Source organism: Vulpes lagopus, chromosome 15 (assembly GCF_018345385.1).
Source record: "Vulpes lagopus strain Blue_001 chromosome 15, ASM1834538v1, whole genome shotgun sequence".
NCBI classification, from domain to species: domain Eukaryota; kingdom Metazoa; phylum Chordata; class Mammalia; order Carnivora; family Canidae; genus Vulpes; species Vulpes lagopus.
Window position 1 is genome coordinate 13,039,959 of NC_054838.1, and position 19,728 is coordinate 13,059,686.

Consider the following 19,728-nt stretch of genomic DNA (forward strand, 5'->3'; position numbering starts at 1 on the left):
GAGGTGGTTAATTTAAGGATCTTGAGAGGAGCTTATCCTGGATTACCTGGGTGGGCCTTAGACACAATCACATGCATCCTTAAAAGATAAAGGCAGGAGGATTGAGACAGACACAGGGGAGAAGGCCATGTGAAGACAGGCAGAGATTGCAGTGATGTGGCCACAAGCTAAGACTGCCAGCAGCCTCCAGAGACTGGAGGAGATGAGGAGGGGATTCCCTTCTAGATCCTTCGGAGGGAGTGCAGTCCGGTTGACACCTTGATTTTGGCTCAAGGAAACTGATTTTGGATTTCCAGATGCCAGAACTATGAGAGAATAAATTTCTGCTGTTGAAGCCACCAAAGCTGTGGGACTCTGTTAGAGCAGACTCCTACCATTTCATACCCAGGAGACGCACCATTTCAGTCTACCCAGCTGCACTGCAGTGAGACTTTCCGCACGGCTCAGATGCAAGCACACAAAGAAGCCAAAGACATGTTCCTTCAGGGTTGGAATCTGGTGAGGTGGATGTGAAGACAGGGGTAAGGAGGTTCTGGGCTCCAGCCCACAGGTTAGTGGGATACTGAGTTTAGATGAACGGGGGCAAGAAGAGACGAGGGGACAGTCAGATGGAAAGACAGCAGAGGGCTCGATGGACCGGCCTCCCAGCACCCATGGCCAAGCAAGAAGCCTCAGAGTCCTACTCAGCCCTTCAATTGTTCCCACTATTTAACTGGCCAGGAATCTGGACCACGTGAGCTCTTTAATGTAGGTGGCAAATATTCATCTCTTGATGGATGGGCCCTGTCATCTCTCCTGGGGCTCCTGCCACAACCCCCTAACCAGCCTTCCCACCTTTGGTCTTACATTTTCCAAATTCTTCAAGATTGATAAGAGTTATCTTCCTCAGATTTAATTATAATTAATTACAACGTTCCCTAGTCTAAAACTCTCCTCCCCTTGCCAACAAACATATTTCCCTCTGCAGTTGGTAAAAGGATAAAAAGTCCATAACCCTAAACTGGCGTGGGAGGGCATTTAGATTCCAGCTTTCATCATAGCAACTTGGAATTCCTTGCCATTCCCAGACCATAGCACTGTTTTCCATGCCTCCAATCCTTTGGCCTTGCTCTTCCTTCTGCCAGTGCTGCCTTCTCCTCAAGCTTTGTTTTTTTTTTTTTTTTTTAAGATTTATTTATTCATGAGAGATACAGAGAGAGAGAGGCAGAGACACAGGCAGAGGGAGAAGCAGGCTCCCTGCAGGAGCTCGATGTGGGACTTGATCCCAGATCCCAGGATCACGACCTGAGCCAAAGGCAGACAGACCCCAACTGCTGAGCCACCCAGGCGTCCCTCTCCTCAGGCTTTGGAATTCAGCTAAAGATTAGCTTCTCCCATGCTCCCCTCATAAGCACTAATGCTTATTAAGCATCAATGTATTAGACATCATGTTAAATCCTTTCCTTACAATTACCTCATTTGATTCGCCCAGTGAAGTAGGTACTGTTACTACTATTCCCATTTCATAGGGAGGAAAAAAATGGGCTTAGAGAGGCCATGGAATGGAGTTGCAGAATCAACAGTAGTTTTCTTACACTTTCACCCTTCCATTCCCTTCTTAACCCCATCAGCCTGGATTTAGTGCTATTACTCCACTGAACTGGTTCTTCCAGTTTCTTCAATGGTCTCCATGTTGCCAGGAGACACTTTTCCATCATCTCCTTACATATCCTTCAGTGTCAGAGAGGACTAACCACTTTCTGTTTCCTAAAATACTCTCCTCTCATGTGTTCCCAGTTTTAAATTTTTTCTCCCTGGCTCTGGCTGTGGCTCTTTTTGCTTCTCCTCTCTACCTGACCTCTAAATCCGTGTCTGAGACTTGACACTAGTGATGTTTGGGGTCAGATAATTCTTTGTTGTGGGCAGCTGTCCTGTGCATTGATGGGTGTTTTTTTTATTATTTTTTTATTTTTTTAAAGATTTAATTTATTTATTCATGAGAGAGAGAGAGAGACAGACAGACAGACAGAGAGAGAGAGGGAGGCAGAGACACAGGCAGAGGAAGAAGCAGGCTCCATGCAAGGAGCCTGATGTGGGACTCGATCCCGGGTCTCCAGGATCACACCCCAGGCCGAAGGCGGCGTTAAACTGCTGAGTCACCTGGGCTGCCCTTGATGGGTGTTTAGCAGCATCCCCGGCCTCTACCCACTGAAGACCAGTAGCACCCTCCCACACACCAGCAGTGATAACCCAGAGAGTTTCCAGACGCTGTCAAATGTCCCCATGGAACCTTGTAATGTTCCATGTCCTATGGAATGGAAGAACCAGTTTAGTGGAGTAATAGCAGTAAATCCAGGCTAATGGGGTTAAGAAGGGAATGGAAGGGTGAAGATGTAAGAAAAACAATCTGTAGGCGTAACTCTCTTGAGATACTTGGTTCTGAAGGGGATGCAGAGAAACGAGGTGGTGGGACATGTAGTCCTAGGACTTTCTGGGTTTTTTAATGATAGGAGATCCTGGTGGTACTGCCTCCTCCCCAGCCTGGACCCTTGACCAGCCTTCTCAATGGTGTTCTTATTTGCTCTCCTTTGGCTGGATGCCTGTACCTTCTCATCTTCCATTGTACCTCTGGCTTTGTCAGCCGTGTGAAAATCCCACCACCTGTTCACTCGGCTCCTGCAACCAGGCTCTTGAGGGTTGATGGAGAAAATTTCAAATCTAGTCTGAAGGTTCCTCCTAGGGATGTGTTTTTTAAACTGGGTCTCTCTGTTGTTAGGCAGTCTTTCCATTCACTTTACGGACTTCATACTTACTCCTGCCCTTGTCCCCAGACTCTTTTATATCCTCAATCCTTAGCCCTGTCCTTGCTCCTCTACAGATGAGCTTGCCTCTACCTACTTGAAAAATACTTGTTGAGCATGTTTCTGGCCAAGCTGTAATCAATGTTTATGGATTTCCTGAAGTGTGGTCTGTAGGGAATCTGTACCAGATTTATTTGGGGCATTCCTTTAAAAATGCAGGGCCCTCTGTCCCAAGTCCTCCCCCTCTTACATGCATAGAATCCAATTATCTGAGTTGGGGGCCCAAAGGGGTGCATTAAAAATAAAAACCCAGGAGATGCTGATGTTCATTTCAATTTGAAAAAAAAATGGTATTATATATTATTTGATCTTCTCAAGAATCTTGTGAGGGAGATATTAATATTAAAGACTGAATTCTATGGAGAGCATCCCCCTTGAAGTCTATCACCTTCATTTCTTGTTCATCAAATTGTTATATGTTTTCACCAGTTTCCTTTGCCTTCCCCAGCCTTCAAATAAAGAAGCATTCCCTCCCACCCTGATCAAGAGTAAGTCCTCTTTAAAAGGCTGGCTTTAATCCAAGCCTTCCTTTCTTCCTTTGGTTCTTGATCTACCAGTTGATGATGACAATGATGATAGTGGTAGTTATAATAGCTGTTATCTATTGATCATATCGTATGTGCCAGCTCCTTACTTTGAAATGTCTTTTTTAATTTCATAGTTCATCTAATCTTCAAATATTTCTTCTACTCCTTTCTCTTTTTCCTTGTCTGGTATTCCCATTATACCTATGTTATACCTTTTGTAATTGTCCCACAATTTTTGGATATTATGATCTCCCCCCACCCCACTCTTTTTTTCCTCTCTGCATTTCAGTTTGGAAAACCTCTACTGACATATCCTCAAGCTCACTAATCCTTTCCTTGGCCATGTCTGACCTGCTGATAAGTCCATCAAAGGTATTCTTCATATCTATTACAGTGTTTTTGGCTTCCAGCATTTTCTTTTGATTCCTTCATGGAATTTCAAATTCTTTGCTTACATCACCATCTGTTCTTGCATGTTGTCCACTTTTTCTGTTACAGTTCTTAGCATATCAGTCACAATTCTTTTAACTTCCCAGTCTGATAATTACAAAATCTCTGCTCTAAGTCTGGTTCTGATGCTTGCTTTGTCTCTTCAGACTGTGTTTTTTCTTGCCTCTTAGCATGCTTTCTAATTCTGTGTTAAAAGCCAGACACGATCTGTAGGATAACAGGAACTGAGATAAATAAAACTTTAGTGTGAGGTTTTCTGTTTATCTTGTTGGAAGTTGGACTGTGTTTAATGTTTGCTGTGGCTCTAGGTGTCAGAGGCTTCAATCCTCCCCCTACCCAGTATCCTTATTTCTGTCTTCTCTATGATTCTTGGTTTTCTCTAGAAACTCTTTCTTAAACAGAGTTTGTGCCCTGAATCTCTCTTAGTTATAATCCACTGTCATTATCCTGGAGGCCTGTTGTTGGGACAATAAGGTATTGGGAAGGGGAAGCAGTCTATAACCTGATGATTAAATCTGGTTTTTACTGGGCCAGTCTCTGGGTGGTGACTTTCAAAAGCGTTTCTCAGCCCTCTTCTCTCTCTCTCTCTTTTTTTTTTTATAAATTTATTTTTTATTGGTGTTCAATTTGCCAACATATAGAATAACACCCAGTGCTCATCCCGTCAAGTGCCCCCCTCAGTACCCATCATCCAGTCACCCCCACCCCCTGCCCACCTCCCCTTCCACCACCCCTAGTTCGTTTCCCAGAGTTAGGAGTCTTTCATGTTCTATCTCCCTTTCTGATATTTCCCACTCATTCATTTGGGGAATATAAAAAATAGTAAAAGGGAATAAAGGGGAAAGGAGAAAAAATGAGTGGGAAATATCTTTTTTTTAACCCTCCCCCCCACCCTTATGTGGGATAGGAAGGCTAGAGGGGGCTAGAGTTGGCTAATTGCCCTTCCCAAAGCCCAGATGTGGCTCTGGTAGTTTCACTTGAGGGGAAATCTTATTATGGAGACTGTTCTAGATATATATCAAAATGGTTATTTTTTTCCACTTCCCTCTACCAGGAGAGAATTTTTCTCTGATCTTCACCAGGTGTGGCTTCTGGAGGTAAAATTCACAAAAAGTGTGGAGATTCCCTAATTCTGAGCTCTGAGGATTTTAATTCTCAAGCTAGTCTCTACTCAGCATCTGGCTGAGTCAGTGACAAGAGAAATGTCCCTTTCAGTTACAGCCTCCAGCACTTCTGTTCTGGAGAAGCTGTGATTCTCAGTAGCCCCTGTCTCTCCAGTTTTGGGGCAAGGAGGAGCAGTTTGTCTTGTGTCCTTGATTCATGGATGGATATAATTAGAGTTATTGATTTTCAGTTTTTCAGCTTTTTTCTTGTGAGGACAGGAGTGGACTTCCAAGCTCTTTGTATGTGAAAGCAGAAACTGGAAATGCTTATCTAATCTTTACAACTCTCTGAGTTTATATTTTTCCAAACTGACAGGCAAGGAAACTGAAGCTTAGCAAGGTTAAATTAAGTGGCCCAAGCCCAAGTCAGTGAGGGGTAGAATGGCTCTATTGCCACTAAAATGGTAAAATTAAATTGAGATCCAAGCAAAGTCCGGTACCACGATCTAGAAAGGCAGCTGCACAAGCACAAGCTGCTTTAAGAAGAGGCCCGGAGGTATGCATAAGCATGTGTGTCCTCGCATAGATATATATAAAGAAGCCCTAGGATGGTAGCGGACTTTAAGAAGGAAAAGAGTTGAAAGTAGATACCAGAATCCTTGTTTCTACCAAAGAGTCAGTTTCATTCTATTGTCAAAAAAACAATTTGCTTTATGGCTGACTTTTAAAAGGCACACTGGTGGCACCTGGGTGAACTGAGTTGGTTGAGTGTCTAACTCTTGATTTCCACTCATCATGTTCTCAGGGTCATGAGATCAAGCCCTGCATCAGACTCTAGGCTGAGCATGGAGCCTGCTTAAGATTCTCATTCTCTCTCTCTCTCTCTCTTCCTTTGCCCCTCCCCCTCTCGATAAATAAATAAATAAATAAATAGGCACACCTAAGAAACTGACAGGTATTGGGATGCCTGGGTGGCTCAGCAGTTGAGTGTCTGCCTTCGGCTCAGGGTGTGATCCCAGGGTCCCGGAATCGAGTCCCACATTGGGCTCCCTGCATGGAGCCTGCTTCTCCTATCTCTGCCTCTCTCTCTCTCTCTCTCTCTCTGCCTCTCTCTGTGTCTCTCATGAATAAGTAAATAAAATCTTAAAAAAAAAAAAAGAAACTGACAGGTATTTATTAAATGCCTACTATATGCCAGGCACTGTGATAGTGCTGAACAGATATGTGCCAAACAAAGCAGTGCCCCTACCTTCATGGAGGAGACACGGTAGTGAGGAGAAATAGCTAATAAACCCTCTAACTATAACATGTCAAGTGGTGACAAGTAAAAGAAGAGAGTTAAAGCAAGGTAAATGGGATTGAGTGATGGGGGTGTTGTTTTCTAAGAGACGGTCAGAAATGGACTCTTTGACAAACACAACCTATGAGCAGAAACCTGAAAGAAGTGAGGGAGAGAGATCTAGGGAAAGAGCACCATGGGCAGAAGGAAGGGGAAATAAAGAGTCCTTGAAGCATGCATCAGTGGTTTAGCTGAAAACAAAAGCTCATTCAATCTGCAGCTGACATAAAGCTGTGAGGACAGTGATTAATTACGTTGGATAAAAGATGCCAAATCTAGAAGAATCTTGAAATGCTGGAGAGATGAACTATGTTGAATAATCAATGTATCAGGGCAAAAATCTAAGTTCTTGAATTTTATTTCAAGAAGGTAATTGCACAAGAATGGGATTTGCAGTTGTGGTTTAGTCAATATGTGGTAAATGGATGGGAGCTCCTTCCAGCCAATACTCTGGCCTCCCCCAAAGAACTATGGAACATCAGGTACCGGGAGGGGGGGCAGCTGGAGGGACACTTCTGTGTCCAAGGGGGCACACTAAGACAGAGTAATTTGGCAAAGGTTATACATTCTCCCTACAAGTAAGATCTGAATCGGGCTCCTACTCAAATTCCTACTTGATCAGATGTGACAGAAACTGATAAAATAATATACATCAAGAACCTAAAAACTATCTGATACAGAAACTTGGGGTTCTATCCCATGGAAATTATCCAAAATATAGAAAAGAAAAGTCTGCAGGGCAGGGATTTTTGTCTGTTTGATCATAGCTATATTCTCACAGCCTAGAACATACCTTGTATATACTAATCTTAATAAGCATTTGTTGAACGAATAAATAAATTAAACAGATTTTCTTTATAAAAATGATTTCTAATATTTTTTAAATCTTCCAAAATTTCCTACAATAGACTACTGTTTAAGTAAACTATGATCCACTCATTCTTTAGATTTACCTCTATTTTAAAAAGCAAACAGTTTAAATGTTTGTAACACCAGAATTAAGATCTGTCCCATAAAGTAATTAGATCTGGAATGGAGGTTATTATTCTCATTTTATTTTATTTTATTTTATTTTATTTTATTTTATTTTACTTATTCATGAGAGACACAGAGGGAGAGGCAGAGACATAGGCAGTGGGAGAAGCAGGCTCCCCGCAGGAAGCCGGATGTGGGACTTGATCCCCGGACTAGAAATCACACCCTGAGCCGATGGCAGATGTGCAACCCCTGAGCCACCCAGGCGTCCTTCATTATTCTCATTTTAAAGATGAGGGGATTGCAAGATCACATAGTGACTTATTGGCATTTTTAAACTACTTACTTCATATGTGATAAAAAAAAAAAATCCTTTGATGAGGACACAAACAAACAAATGGGAAGATATTCTATGCTCCTGGATTGGAAGAATTCACATTGTGAAAATGTCCATACTATCCAAAGCAATCCCCAGATTCGATGTAATCCCTATCAAAATACCAATAGCATTTTTCACAGAACTAGAATAAATAATACTAAAATTTGTTTGGAACCACTAACGAATAGCCAAAGCAATCGCAGGTAAGAATAACAAAACTGGAAGTATGATAATACCTGACTTCAAAATATACTACAAAGCTGTAGTAATCAAAACAGTATGTTATTGGCACAAAAATAGATCATTGCAACATAATAGGGAGCCCAGAAATAAACCTACACTTACACAGTCAATTAATTTATGATAAAGATGGCAGGAATATACAATGGGGAAGGACAGTCTTTTCAATAAATGGTGTTGGGAAAACTGGACAGATACATATAAAAGAATGAAAAGAATGACCATTTTCTTATACCATACACAAAACTAAAATCAAAATGTATTAAAGACCTAAATGTGAGACATGAAACCATAAAATTCCTAGAAGAAAACACAGGCAATAATTTCTTTAACATTGGCCTTAGCAACATTTTTCTAGATATGTCTCCTGAGGCAAGGGAAACAGAAGCAAAAGTAAATTATTGAGACTACATCAAAATAAAAAGCTTTTGCACAGCAAAGGAAGCCATCAACAAAATGAAAAGACAACCTACTAATAGAAGATATTTGCAAATGATATATCTGGTAAAAGGTTAATATCTGAAATATATAAAGAACTTATACAACTCTACATCAAAAAACAAATCATCTGATTAAAAATGGGCAGAGGACCTTCATTTTTCCTGAGAAGACATCCAGATGGAAAGATGTTCAACATCATTCATCATCAGAGAAATGCAAATCAAAATGACAATGGGATGTTACCTTACACTTGTCAGAATGGTTAGAATAAAAAAGATAAGAAATAACAAATATTGGTGAGGATGTGGAGAAAGGGAACCCCTGGTGCACTGCTGGTGGGAATGCAAATTGGTACAGCCACTGTGGAAAACAGCATGGAGGTTCCTCAAAAAATTAAACATAGAAATACCATATGACCCGGTAATTTCACCACTGAGTGTTTACCCAAAGAAAAAAATTCCATTAATTTGAAAAGATATATGCACATTTATATTTATTGCAGCATTATTTCCAATAGCCAAGAAATGGAAGCAACCCAAGTGTCCATCAACAGATGAATGGATGAGGATGTGCATTTCTATAAAAAAATGGAATATTGCTCATCCACAAAAAAAGGATAAGATCTTGCCATGCACAGACCTAGAGAGTATTATGTTAAATCAGACAGTGAAAAATACCACATGATTGCACTTATATGTGGACTCTAAAAAACAAAACAGATGAATAAACAAACAAAAAGCAGAAATGGACACATAAATACAGAGAACAAACAGATGGTTGCCAGAGGGGAGGCGTGAGGGGGGATGAACAGAATGAGTGAAGGACAGTGGGAGATGCAAGCTTCCAGTTATGCAACGACTATGTCACGGGGACGAAAGGTGCAACCCAAGGAACACAGTCAATGGTAGTGTAATAGCGCTGTATGGGGACCGATGTGGTGAACACAGCATAATGTATACAGTTGTCAAATCATTATGTCGTACACCTGAAACAGGTGTGTCAACTATACTTCAATTAAAAAAATAAAAAATTTTAAAGTAGGGCAGCCCCGGTGGCTCAGCGGTTTAGTGCCACCTTCAGCCTGGGGTGTGATCCTGGAGACCCGGGATCGAGTCCCATGTGGGGGATCCTGGCATGGAGCCTGCTTCTCCCTCTGCCTGTGTCTGTCTGTCTTTCTGTCTGTCTGTCTCTCTCTTTCTCTTTCTGTCTCTCATGAATAAATAAAATCTTTTTTTTTTTTTTTTAATAAATAAAATCTTTAAAAAAAATTTTTTTTAAGTAAAAATAGAGGCCCCTGGCTGGTTCATTCAGAAGAGCGTGTGACTCTTAATCTCAGGGTTGCAAGTTCGAACACCATGTTGGGTATAGAGATTACTTAAAAATCTTTAAGAAAGTAATAATAAAAGTGAACAATAAAGATGAGAGGATGGCAAGGCTACACGGTGCTTACCGGCATTTTTAAGCTACTTAATACATACCTGATAGAGTTTTGTTGGGGGCAGTAACAATTTTATATTATCGGCTACACAATTCTACAACATATTTAAAAATGATTTCCAGACCTTTAGAAAGATGGATGGAAACAATACTAGCTCCCATGCAAGAAAGCGTGAGACCTACTAATACCCACAAACAAGGGGGAAAGGCCAGAAATTCTAGCAGCAAGTCATCCATCCATTTGGAAAACATTTATCAACTGGCCAGTGTGCCAAGCCTTTGGGAGGCCGTGGGAACACAGAGGCGGCCACGACCCAGACGTCTGCTGCCCTGCAGAATGCTGTGGGGGGACGGGGATTTAACAGATTGGGGCTACAGCGTGTGGAGAACTAGGATAAAGGGATGTGCCAAGTGTGCAGGAGCTCAGAGATGCGGGAGGGGCCCATGCTCCAGATGGGATGGAAATGGGACATGGGTGGCAGGTGAGGAACCCGTGAAGTGATAGACCCAGTGTGCTCTCTGGAACGAGCCTGAAGGGATGTTAGGGGACCAGCAGGCACCTTCTGTGTGTCTGTCCCACACTTTTGCTCCCAGAGCTACACGAACTGCTGAAGGGACGAGACAGCACAGTCTGTCCGCACGGGTTTCCACCCTTGCACACTGCCACTTACAGTCCTGTGCCCCTTGTCATGTTTCTGTCTCACTCAGTGTCACCTGGCCTGTGTGATGTGGATGAGAATAGCACCAACCTCCCGGGAGGGTCAGAAACAGACTGGAAACCAGTACACTTACTTATTTATGGGACAAGTAAGTGCTAAGGGCCTGTTGTGTGGCAAGCACTGAACCGAGCACGGGGTGTGCTTTTGTGAAAGAATCAAGCGGTCCTGTTCTCATGGAACTTGGAGCTAAGAGGGAGAAAATTAAACAACTAAATGGGTTCATACCTGGAGGTGATAGTTGTCATTCCCCTACACACACACACCCCATTCGCAGCCTTTGTCAGAGTAGAATTTGAAGCTGGGTTCAGTGAAGCTGCGGTGCGGGCGGAGGTCACAGAGCCAGGGATGGAGCCCAGCCAACCACCTAGCACCCTCACTGACCGCAGTTCTGCTTTTATTTACTGGGTATTCTGGATCCAGCAACACTGAAGTTTTTTTCTATTTTACTTTATAGCCTTCTCAATCATATTGCAGTGAAGTTAGAAAGAGTCAGACGAGGCTGCCTCTGCCCTCACTGGTGGAGCTGGACAGACAGGAGGCTGGTTATACCCCAGATGGGATGTCTGCCCTGTACAGGTTGGGGTTTGTGATTCACCTGCCCCAGGGATGTGGGAAGAGTCCCTGAAACTGCAGGCTCAAGAGGAAGAGACCTAGACTGACGGTTCATTATATCCCAGCAGTGTGTTGGGAGTTCTACACAAATTATCTCATCCGATCCTCAAAATAACCTTTATCATCCTTGTTTTATAGATGAAGGAACTAGGATTCAAGGACATTAAGCAACTTCTTCAGCCAGCAGGTAGGAGCAGAATTTGAGCCCAGGTGCACTGACTCCAGAACCATATTCTTTTCACACACCCAGTGTACATTCTAAATAAAAAAGTTAAGCTAGAATTGGAAGAAGAATAAGATACATGGTCTTTTTTGAGGAGGAAAAATCAGCTTGGAAATGGGAATGCTTTCTCCTTTCATAATGTCTCATATACCCACCAGTGACACTATCAAATTCCAAATGACCACCTCTAGAAATAGAGAAGCACATGTGTGTGTGTGTGCGCGCGCGCGTGCACGCAGAAAGAGAGAACAGCTTTGGTTTAACCCTGTAATTTAATTCTTGAAATTAATAATAAAGAAATGTTCACAGATGCTAACAAAGATTTATGTGTTGTGTTCACTGTGGTGGCTTTTTCAGGAGCAAAGAGAAAAAAATAAAAAGGAAAACTGGAACTACCTATCTTGCCCAACAATAGAGGAATGGTTGAATAAATTATAATTCAATGGAATAGTGGAGTATCATAAAGCCATTAAAATTCATGCTCTGGAATGATGTTTAATTGCATTGAAATATACTCATAATACAATATTCATGAAAAATAAAAGAGGATCTAAGACCCTATATATAGTTTGGTTCCGATATTTGTTGAACACCTACATATATGCATATATTTTTAAAATCCCGGGAGGAAATGTACCCAAATGTCAGTGATGATTATCTGTAAGATGACATTTTTAATTTCTTCTTTATCCTTCCCTGTATTTATCCTTTTCTGTATTTTCCAACACAAAGCAAAAATGAGCTCTGTTGCTCCAGTCCCATAGAGCATCTGGTTCTCAGACTCAGGACTTGCTTGCTTGGAAGAAAACTACTTTTCATCCTCAGGAGCAGACGTCAGAGATTGGGGCTGTGGAAGCCTGAGGACCCAATGTCCACCTCAGGTACTCACAAGGCAAGCTACTTCTCACTCCTCTTACAAATGATTTCAGACAGTAATTTAAAAAAAAGAAAGCTGGGTGTCGAACAAGAGGTATTGTCATTGCTTTTAAAATGTGTTCTTTTGATGGTTCTTTTAGAATCACATCTCTACAGAGGCATTTTACACTGAGTGAGTTCCTGAAGGGAAGGGGTTGGCACAGCATGTCTTTCATACCCTGGTTCATCTGTTCATTCATTCATTCATTCATTCATTCATTCATGTTAGAAAACTTACTATGTCCTCACTGGGCTCTATGCACTAATCAAAAATGATACAGTGAAACTTTAAGTAGGGCAAGTTTTAAGATGGAAGTTTGAGGAAAGAGTAGAGCGGTCCTCACACATACCCTTCATGTTCACCCCTTGTCCACCTGTAAACTTCAACCACCCAAAGAGACAACTCAGAGTAATCCCCTCCTTAAATGTCCTTTCTCTCCTCCCAAATCAGCACTCATGCCTCATTTCCTAAAGATGACTGTTTTCTTATCTGCACACACGCAGCAATTCTAGTGCCCATCATGTTGCAATATAGTTCTTTCCATATAGTTCTTATCGGCTTGCTTAATGTACTTCCACAAATCCAAGTCTCTCTTCTTGTACATGGGCAATTGGCTTACTCTACATCACAGGTGGGAAATGATAGAATTTCCCTAGGGTAAACAAATGAAACCATCCCAAGATGTAAAGAAGTAAATATCTAGGTGCTCCTGTAACCCACTTGGGATCCGCTAGTGTACACAGCATAACAGGGTTGGAAATTTGGCTGTAGATTTTGACCTCTTGATACCAGGGGCCAGGCCTTAATTATTCATCTCAGTATGCTTAGAGCCTACTATGCTCTATGTTCAAGATAATTGCTCGATTTCTTTATCTGATCCAGTTTCTCTTTGCCACATAGCTAGTAATTAGTGCTTTCACTAATTCATCTGACCTAGCATTTGCTGAGTGTCCACCATCTGCCAGCCATGGTGCTGATTGTTAGAAATATACTAGTGAGCAAAACAGATACGGTTTTGCCCTACAATTTGGTAGGGGCAGACCAATGTTAAACAAATAATCCTACAAATACTTAAGTATAAATTGTAAAAACCACTCTGAAGGGTAAGTACAGAGTGCTATGAATGCTAAGGAACTATCTGAATAAATGAATGAATGAATGAAAACTGCATTTTACACTGTAATATTTATTCACTAGGAGGGTGTACGCTATATATATAAAGAGAAAATATTGTGAGCTCCCTCAGGATGGATTAAGAATCCCATAAGACAATCTAACTCCTGTGTTCATGCTCCTATGATACGTCCTAAGACCTCATCAGTTTTTCGTGGTGCTATCTCATAGATGACTCATTCTGAATGTACAGGCAACTAAAAATCCCAAAGTATTTTGTTGTTGTTTGCTCAATGTGCTGCCACAAATTCAACTATCTCGTCTTGCACATGTGCAATTGGTTATTTGGATCTAAGCAGGTGACCTTCTGTGTTCCTCCATTAGCTTTCATCTTGCTAGATTTGGTCTATCAACTTGACGTCCCCAAACCTATGATTGGGGATTGCCCCAATCCTAGTCCTGACATGGGAATATATAGTTCCCTTCACATCAGTGAGTGTGGTTACCATGATGAAACGCCCATTATCAGGCTGTTGAAAGGAGTGCTGAGTAGAATTTTATAATCACTTTTGCAATACCTATCAAAAACATTAAAATGTCCATACCCTTTGCATTTGAAATGCAAATGCAATGAAATAGATTGCAAAGGATACGGCAGGTTGAAAAATCCTAGTATCTTTTTAAGGGCATGATTAAACTGAGGGGACTGTAATAGAAGATTTTCCCGTAAACTAAGAAAATTCCTAACAACAGGCTTGCAATAGCACATTTTGTTTTTAGAAAAGTGTGTCCAAACCTCTTTGAGCTTCTCACGTAGCTCAGGCCCCATTAGATGCAAATACAGATTATTAATGAAGAGAAAATGAAAAGAGGTTAGAAACAGGTGATTAAGAATACAGAATAATTAGTCATTATAAAGATACTTGTTGCTATGGTATTGATAAGGGATCGTCTCAGGCAAACAACGCTTTATAAATGAGGCTTTCTTCCTTTGATTGGCAGACTATTACCCAAGCTGGTTGATGCCTACAGGCCTTAAGAACAAAATAAAGGGATGGTATTATAAATTGCCAGCTTAAAATTTTGCCAATAAATATTTGAGTGCCTACTCCTTGTGGAGCATGCTTAGAGGTACTGTCTGGTGGAGCTTATAATTTAATGGAAGGGGACAGAACATTCAAGTCAACAAGGACACTGACGCATCATGTGGAATAAAGGCAACAGGACAAAAATTAAGTGGGGAAGAAGGACAGGAAGTCCAGTCTAGAAACGGAAGGTGGGGGGAGAGGGGGAATTTCAAATAGGGTGATTCGGATGGCCTCCCCGAGAAAGGGACATCTGAGCAGAGACCTGAAGGAAGTAGGAGAATGAGCTGGACTGTTGGCTGGGCCATGGGCATTCCAGGGAGCAATTCGGTTTTAGCAATGCAATTTTACAGGATTAGTGGGTTACTTTTATGCAGGCGGTCCATCCCCTGCATTCCTTGTCACTTTCAATTAACCATAAGCACACCCAGCTCGCTCATCAAAGACGGAGTCCCATGTCTCTCCCTTCTGGCAGCCAGAGACAGATACCCTCGTCTGTGCCAAGGCTGCCATGCTGGACCCGCCACTGGAAGCAGAGAAGTAGCCCTACCCCCTTCTCCTTGGGCCTTCTGCCACATGGTGAGAGCGTAACCCTGTACCCAGTGGCCCCATTCCCTCCCCTGCTGAGTCTAAAGGGGCATTAAAATTCACATTTGTTTGTACCTGGTGAGTCTGCATTCTCTGTGTAAGGGCTCACTCATGTAGAAGCAAAATCACCCAACTCCCAGAGTTACTTTCAGAACTAAGCGTGTAATCTTTAACCAGATTTAAAGAGCAGTAGAATTTTGTTATTGTGGTGAAGTCCTCAAAATCGTTGTATCTGGAGTGAGGATGTTAACAAAGAAGGAGATCTAAATAGCAGTTAATCACTATGTATATGTTTTTAAAATCACCATGGCCTTTGCAGTTTCTGGTCACCTGCTCAAGTTCCAGCCACACCTGCCGGCAGCAGAGCTAATGTAAGGTACAGTTACAAGGAGGACACTGTGAGGTATAGGAGGGCAGGACTGTGTCTGGTTTTTCTACCCATCGTTACCCCCCAGTGCCTACCTTGGTGCCTGGCACGTAGGAGACACTCCATAAATGCTCACGAGTAAATGAATGACACCAAAGACGACAGCTTTGGTAGAGAGAGAGGAGACCTGCGTGCTCAAGTGGGAGGGGGCAGGTATAGAGACTACGATGTTTGAAGCAGGAGAGGTAAGGTGGAGGCATGGCCTGGGATTCCTCCCCCTATGGCCTCTGGGACAAGGGGAACTGAAATGGAGCATGCATTTCATGCACAAGGGCAGGGCAGGGGCAGGGGGAGGAAGGGTGAGAACATCACTGGCGCACTGTTTGGCCCCTCTCCCTCACGTAGATGTTGGATTATTTTGGTCACTTTACTTAGCAGCTTGGAGACTCAGTTCCATCCCCTGGAAAATGTGGGTAACAGCACTGACCTCACAGGGTTGCTGTGAGAACTAAGTAGGATAATGCATATAAAACCCTTGGCACAGAGACTTCTACCATAAAAACGTCCTAGTAGACTCTCATGTTTTCACTTAACGTGGACACGTTGGGAGGCAGAGTACACCGTGGTGGGGAGCAGCGATCCAGAGCCAGACTGGCTGAGTCTGAATCCCAGCTTTATCACTCCGAGCTGAGTGGTCTTAAGAAAGTTACTTAATTGCCCTGAGCCACAATTCCCTCATCTGTGAAAAACAGGACAACAACGCCTATCTCCTAGGGTTGCTCTGCGGATTAAATCAGTTAATAAATGTAAACCACTTAGAACAGTATCTGGCACACAAGCATTATTACTGTCTGCTAGGTGGTTTTTTTTTTTTAAAGATTTATTTATTTATGATAGACATAGAGAGAGAGAGAGGCAGAGGCACAGGAGGAGGGAGAAGCAGGCTCCATGCCGGGAGCCCGACGTGGGACTCAATCCTGGGACTCCAGCATCGCACCCTGGGCCAAAGGCAGGCGCTAAACCGCTGAGCCACCCAGGGATCCCCTAGGTGCTTTTTTTTTTATATTTGTTTCCCACTTTGATTCCTCTGGGACTAGTGGAAGCAGCGAGGATATGTGGGAGCAGATGGATGTGCTGATGTGATGGTGGACAAGTTCATATTGGATGGACTGGATCCAGATCTCATTTCAACACTGGTTCTCAAACTCGAGCAGACACACCGGATTCACCCTTTGTTAAAGCATGGGTCGTGCTCAGAGTTTCTCATTCAGTAGGTCTGGGTGGGGCTTGAGATTTTGTATTTCTAACAAGTTCCCAGATGGTGCTGATGCCGCTAGTCCAGGGACCACACTCTGAGAACCCTCGTGACGTTATAAAAAAGGATGTCTGAAGCTCCAAAAGATGGAGGAAGGAAGGATGCGTAAAGAGATAGGGGTTCTGGAAACTTCCAAATAGGACTGTGCAATGGACACTAGTGGAAAGAATGATGTGTTCATTTATTCACTCAACAAACAATTATTCACTGCCCACCGTGAGCTGTGCCCTGTATTCACCCATCAGTTTAAAGGAACAAGATTTAGTGGAGTAGAAATGATAATGAGTTGGAAAGGACTATCAATTTATTGAATTGAAACAGAAGCCTTTAAAGAAAGAAGCCACATCCTCCTCAGGCCCACTTCTACATCGTGTCTCCATTAGGTCTAACTCAGGCATCATTTGTGTGTGTGTGTGTGTGTGTGTGTGTGTGTGTGTGTGTCTTATAGGATATACATAAAATTGGTCAATCTAACCATTTTAAGTGTACAGTTCAGTGGCATCCAGTACACCCACATTTTCATACAGTCATCACCCCTGTTCCCCTCCAGAATGTTTTTTTCATCTTCCAAACTGAAACTCTATTCCTGTCCATCAATAGTTCCCCATTCCCTCTTGCCCTGTGCCCCCTGGCAACTACCGCCGGACTTTCTCTTTCTCTGGATTTGACTGTCCTAGCTCCTTCACGTAAGTGGAATCATATAGTACGTGTCCTTTTGTGACTAGCTTACTTCACTTCACACAGTGTCATCAAGGTTCACTCATGTTGTAGCATGTGTAAGAATTTCCTTCCTTGTTAACAGTTAATATTGCGCTGTATGTGTACACATTTGTTTATTCATTCTCGCATCAATGGATGTTTGGGTTGTTTATACCTCTTGGCTACTGTCAATAGTGCTACTATGAACAGGGGTGTACAAATATTTGGTTGAACCCTGCTTTCAGCTCTTTTGAGTATATATATATCTCTCTCTAAATATCATCTTAAAGCAGATAAATTTTGTTTAGGTGAAAATTAAGGTCACACATTCCCCATCCAACCTTCCAACCCTCTACCCTTTTCCCTTCATAGAACTTTACCCCTCCTGACACTCAGGTACCCAGATGTCTCAGCCGCCTGAATCTGATAAATCATCCACACCTCCAGGTAAATTAGCACAACAAGGACCAGGGGAATATATCTCAATGCTTTATGGGCTGAAGGCATACATGAATCTCCCTTTCGCTATGATGACAAGCTTACCAAGACACTGTCCAAACACACTTGTGCCAGGAGCCTATTCAGTACTATTCAGAGATTAAACAATTTAGTCTCTGGGATCAGACACCTGGTGGAGGGACCTGGTGTCTTACTATTTACTAACTGTTGAAGCAAATGAGTTAATCTTGCCAGTTTCAATTTCCTGATCCATAAAATACGGATACTAGCTCCTGTTCACTTGGTTGTTTGGAGAATTAAAGTGAGATGTAGGCACACTAATTAAATTAAGATAAACCAAGATAAGGTGAAGAACTTAACATAGCACCTGGCATATGGTCAGAACCCAACAGATATTGGGCATTGTTAGTATTATAATTGAGTAACTCCTTCAGATATACGCCCCAAAAGTTCCTCCTACCTAGATACACAGAAGGACATTATTATGAGCATGGAATCAATAGTCCCACTAGGCCAGAGGCCCAGAGGCCTAAACAATGGATATTTTTTTAAGACATGGGATTCAAAATTACCACCTGGCTACAAAAGATTAAAAGATGTCTTTGGATGGGGAAGATATTTTGGGGAAGGGTCCTCTGTGGCACCCACAATTACACGAGTCCCCAGCAGTCAACTATGGGTGTATCTTTGAGGTTGTTTTTTTTTTTCCTTCTGAGTTTGCAAATGCCAGATAAAAAACAGATTCTAGAACAATGGAAATTTGAGATGAGAAATGGATATAGCCAATTTGGCCAGGCCTCCTCCTAGGATGGCCCCAATCCTTCTGGGACATGTTCTGATGACTGGACAGCCTTTTTCTACATCTCTGAAAGGGGATGATGTTCCCGCCATTTCCCTTGGAAGAATATTCCACGGTGAAATATGACTCACTGTCAGGGCCCTTGCCTTTGAGATTCTCTTTCTTCTCTTGACCCACTTTCGTCTTGCTGTGCCCTTTTGTGCAAAGTCAAACACAGCCTCCCCTGGAGGAGGCTGCTCTATGAGGACTGACATTTAAAGACCATTACCACCTCTAACACTCAGCCCTGTTCATTTAGCCAAGCAAAGCATGTTTAATTCTTTTAATCTCCTCTCATAAATCAATCTCTTCGTTCCCTTAATAGTCCTTCTCCTATGCTTTGAATTCCTTCCAGTCTGGCCATCCTAAGCTCTTGTTCCGTTTACACTTGAGAATTGCCTGTCAATCTCGAAATGGCTCTCAGGAAAACCAGCTGGGCCCTGCCAGGGCTCCAAGTGCTCCCACGGTGCTGGGCTGTCTGCTGCCCACAGACACTGGGAGGCCTGAGAAGAGCCCTGCCTGTTGGCCAGATCTGAAGGCCTTCAGGCATTTGCTGCCTACACTACTATGTCTTTCACATGGACCTGGCCCACCTGGCCCATGGTCAAGGGAAGTGCCCGAGAAGCCACCTCAGACATTTTGATCTCTGCTGTCACTCCAGCTCGTCTACATGTCCACCCTTCACCTGGCGTTCACCCGCAAGGGCACAAGGGCAACTGAGGAGCCCAGAGGGGTCTTACCTGGAAGGTCCCAGCATGGTCTTCTTCCTTATCACCCTCTCTGTTCTCTTTGAGGGCAATTAATGTGAATCCTCTGAAGTATGAGGGAGGGGCAGCTGAAAGTGTTACTGTGGAGAGAGAAGAAAGCAGATTAGAAGCACAGGAACTAGCTGGCTTCCATCTGACAAATGGACGTTCGTGACTTCTCCATCAACACGTCAGACCTGTGGGTGGGAAGGGCAGTGGACAGTAGAGAAGCCTCATGCCTCTGAGTCATGAGCTATTGCCCTCCACCCTGCTCCCCCTTACATTTCAGAACCTGCAAAATGCCTGAACTATGATCT

General features: G+C 42.7%; 1 protein-coding gene across 4 annotated transcripts in view; it reads right to left on the reverse strand.

Annotated features, from left to right (window-relative positions):
- SPON1 (spondin 1) overlaps nucleotides 1-19,728 on the reverse strand; it is a 251,436-nt gene that overhangs the window by 212,711 nt on the left and 18,997 nt on the right. For all 4 annotated transcript variants that reach the window (XR_005983970.1, XR_005983969.1, XM_041730694.1 and 1 more), the window contains exon 2: nucleotides 19,406-19,512. Coding sequence is in view for 2 of the 4 variants with exons in the window: in XM_041730694.1 (XP_041586628.1) it covers nucleotides 19,406-19,512 (107 nt within the window). In the remaining 2 variants the exon portion in view is untranslated. The remainder of the gene's footprint in view (nucleotides 1-19,405; nucleotides 19,513-19,728) is intronic.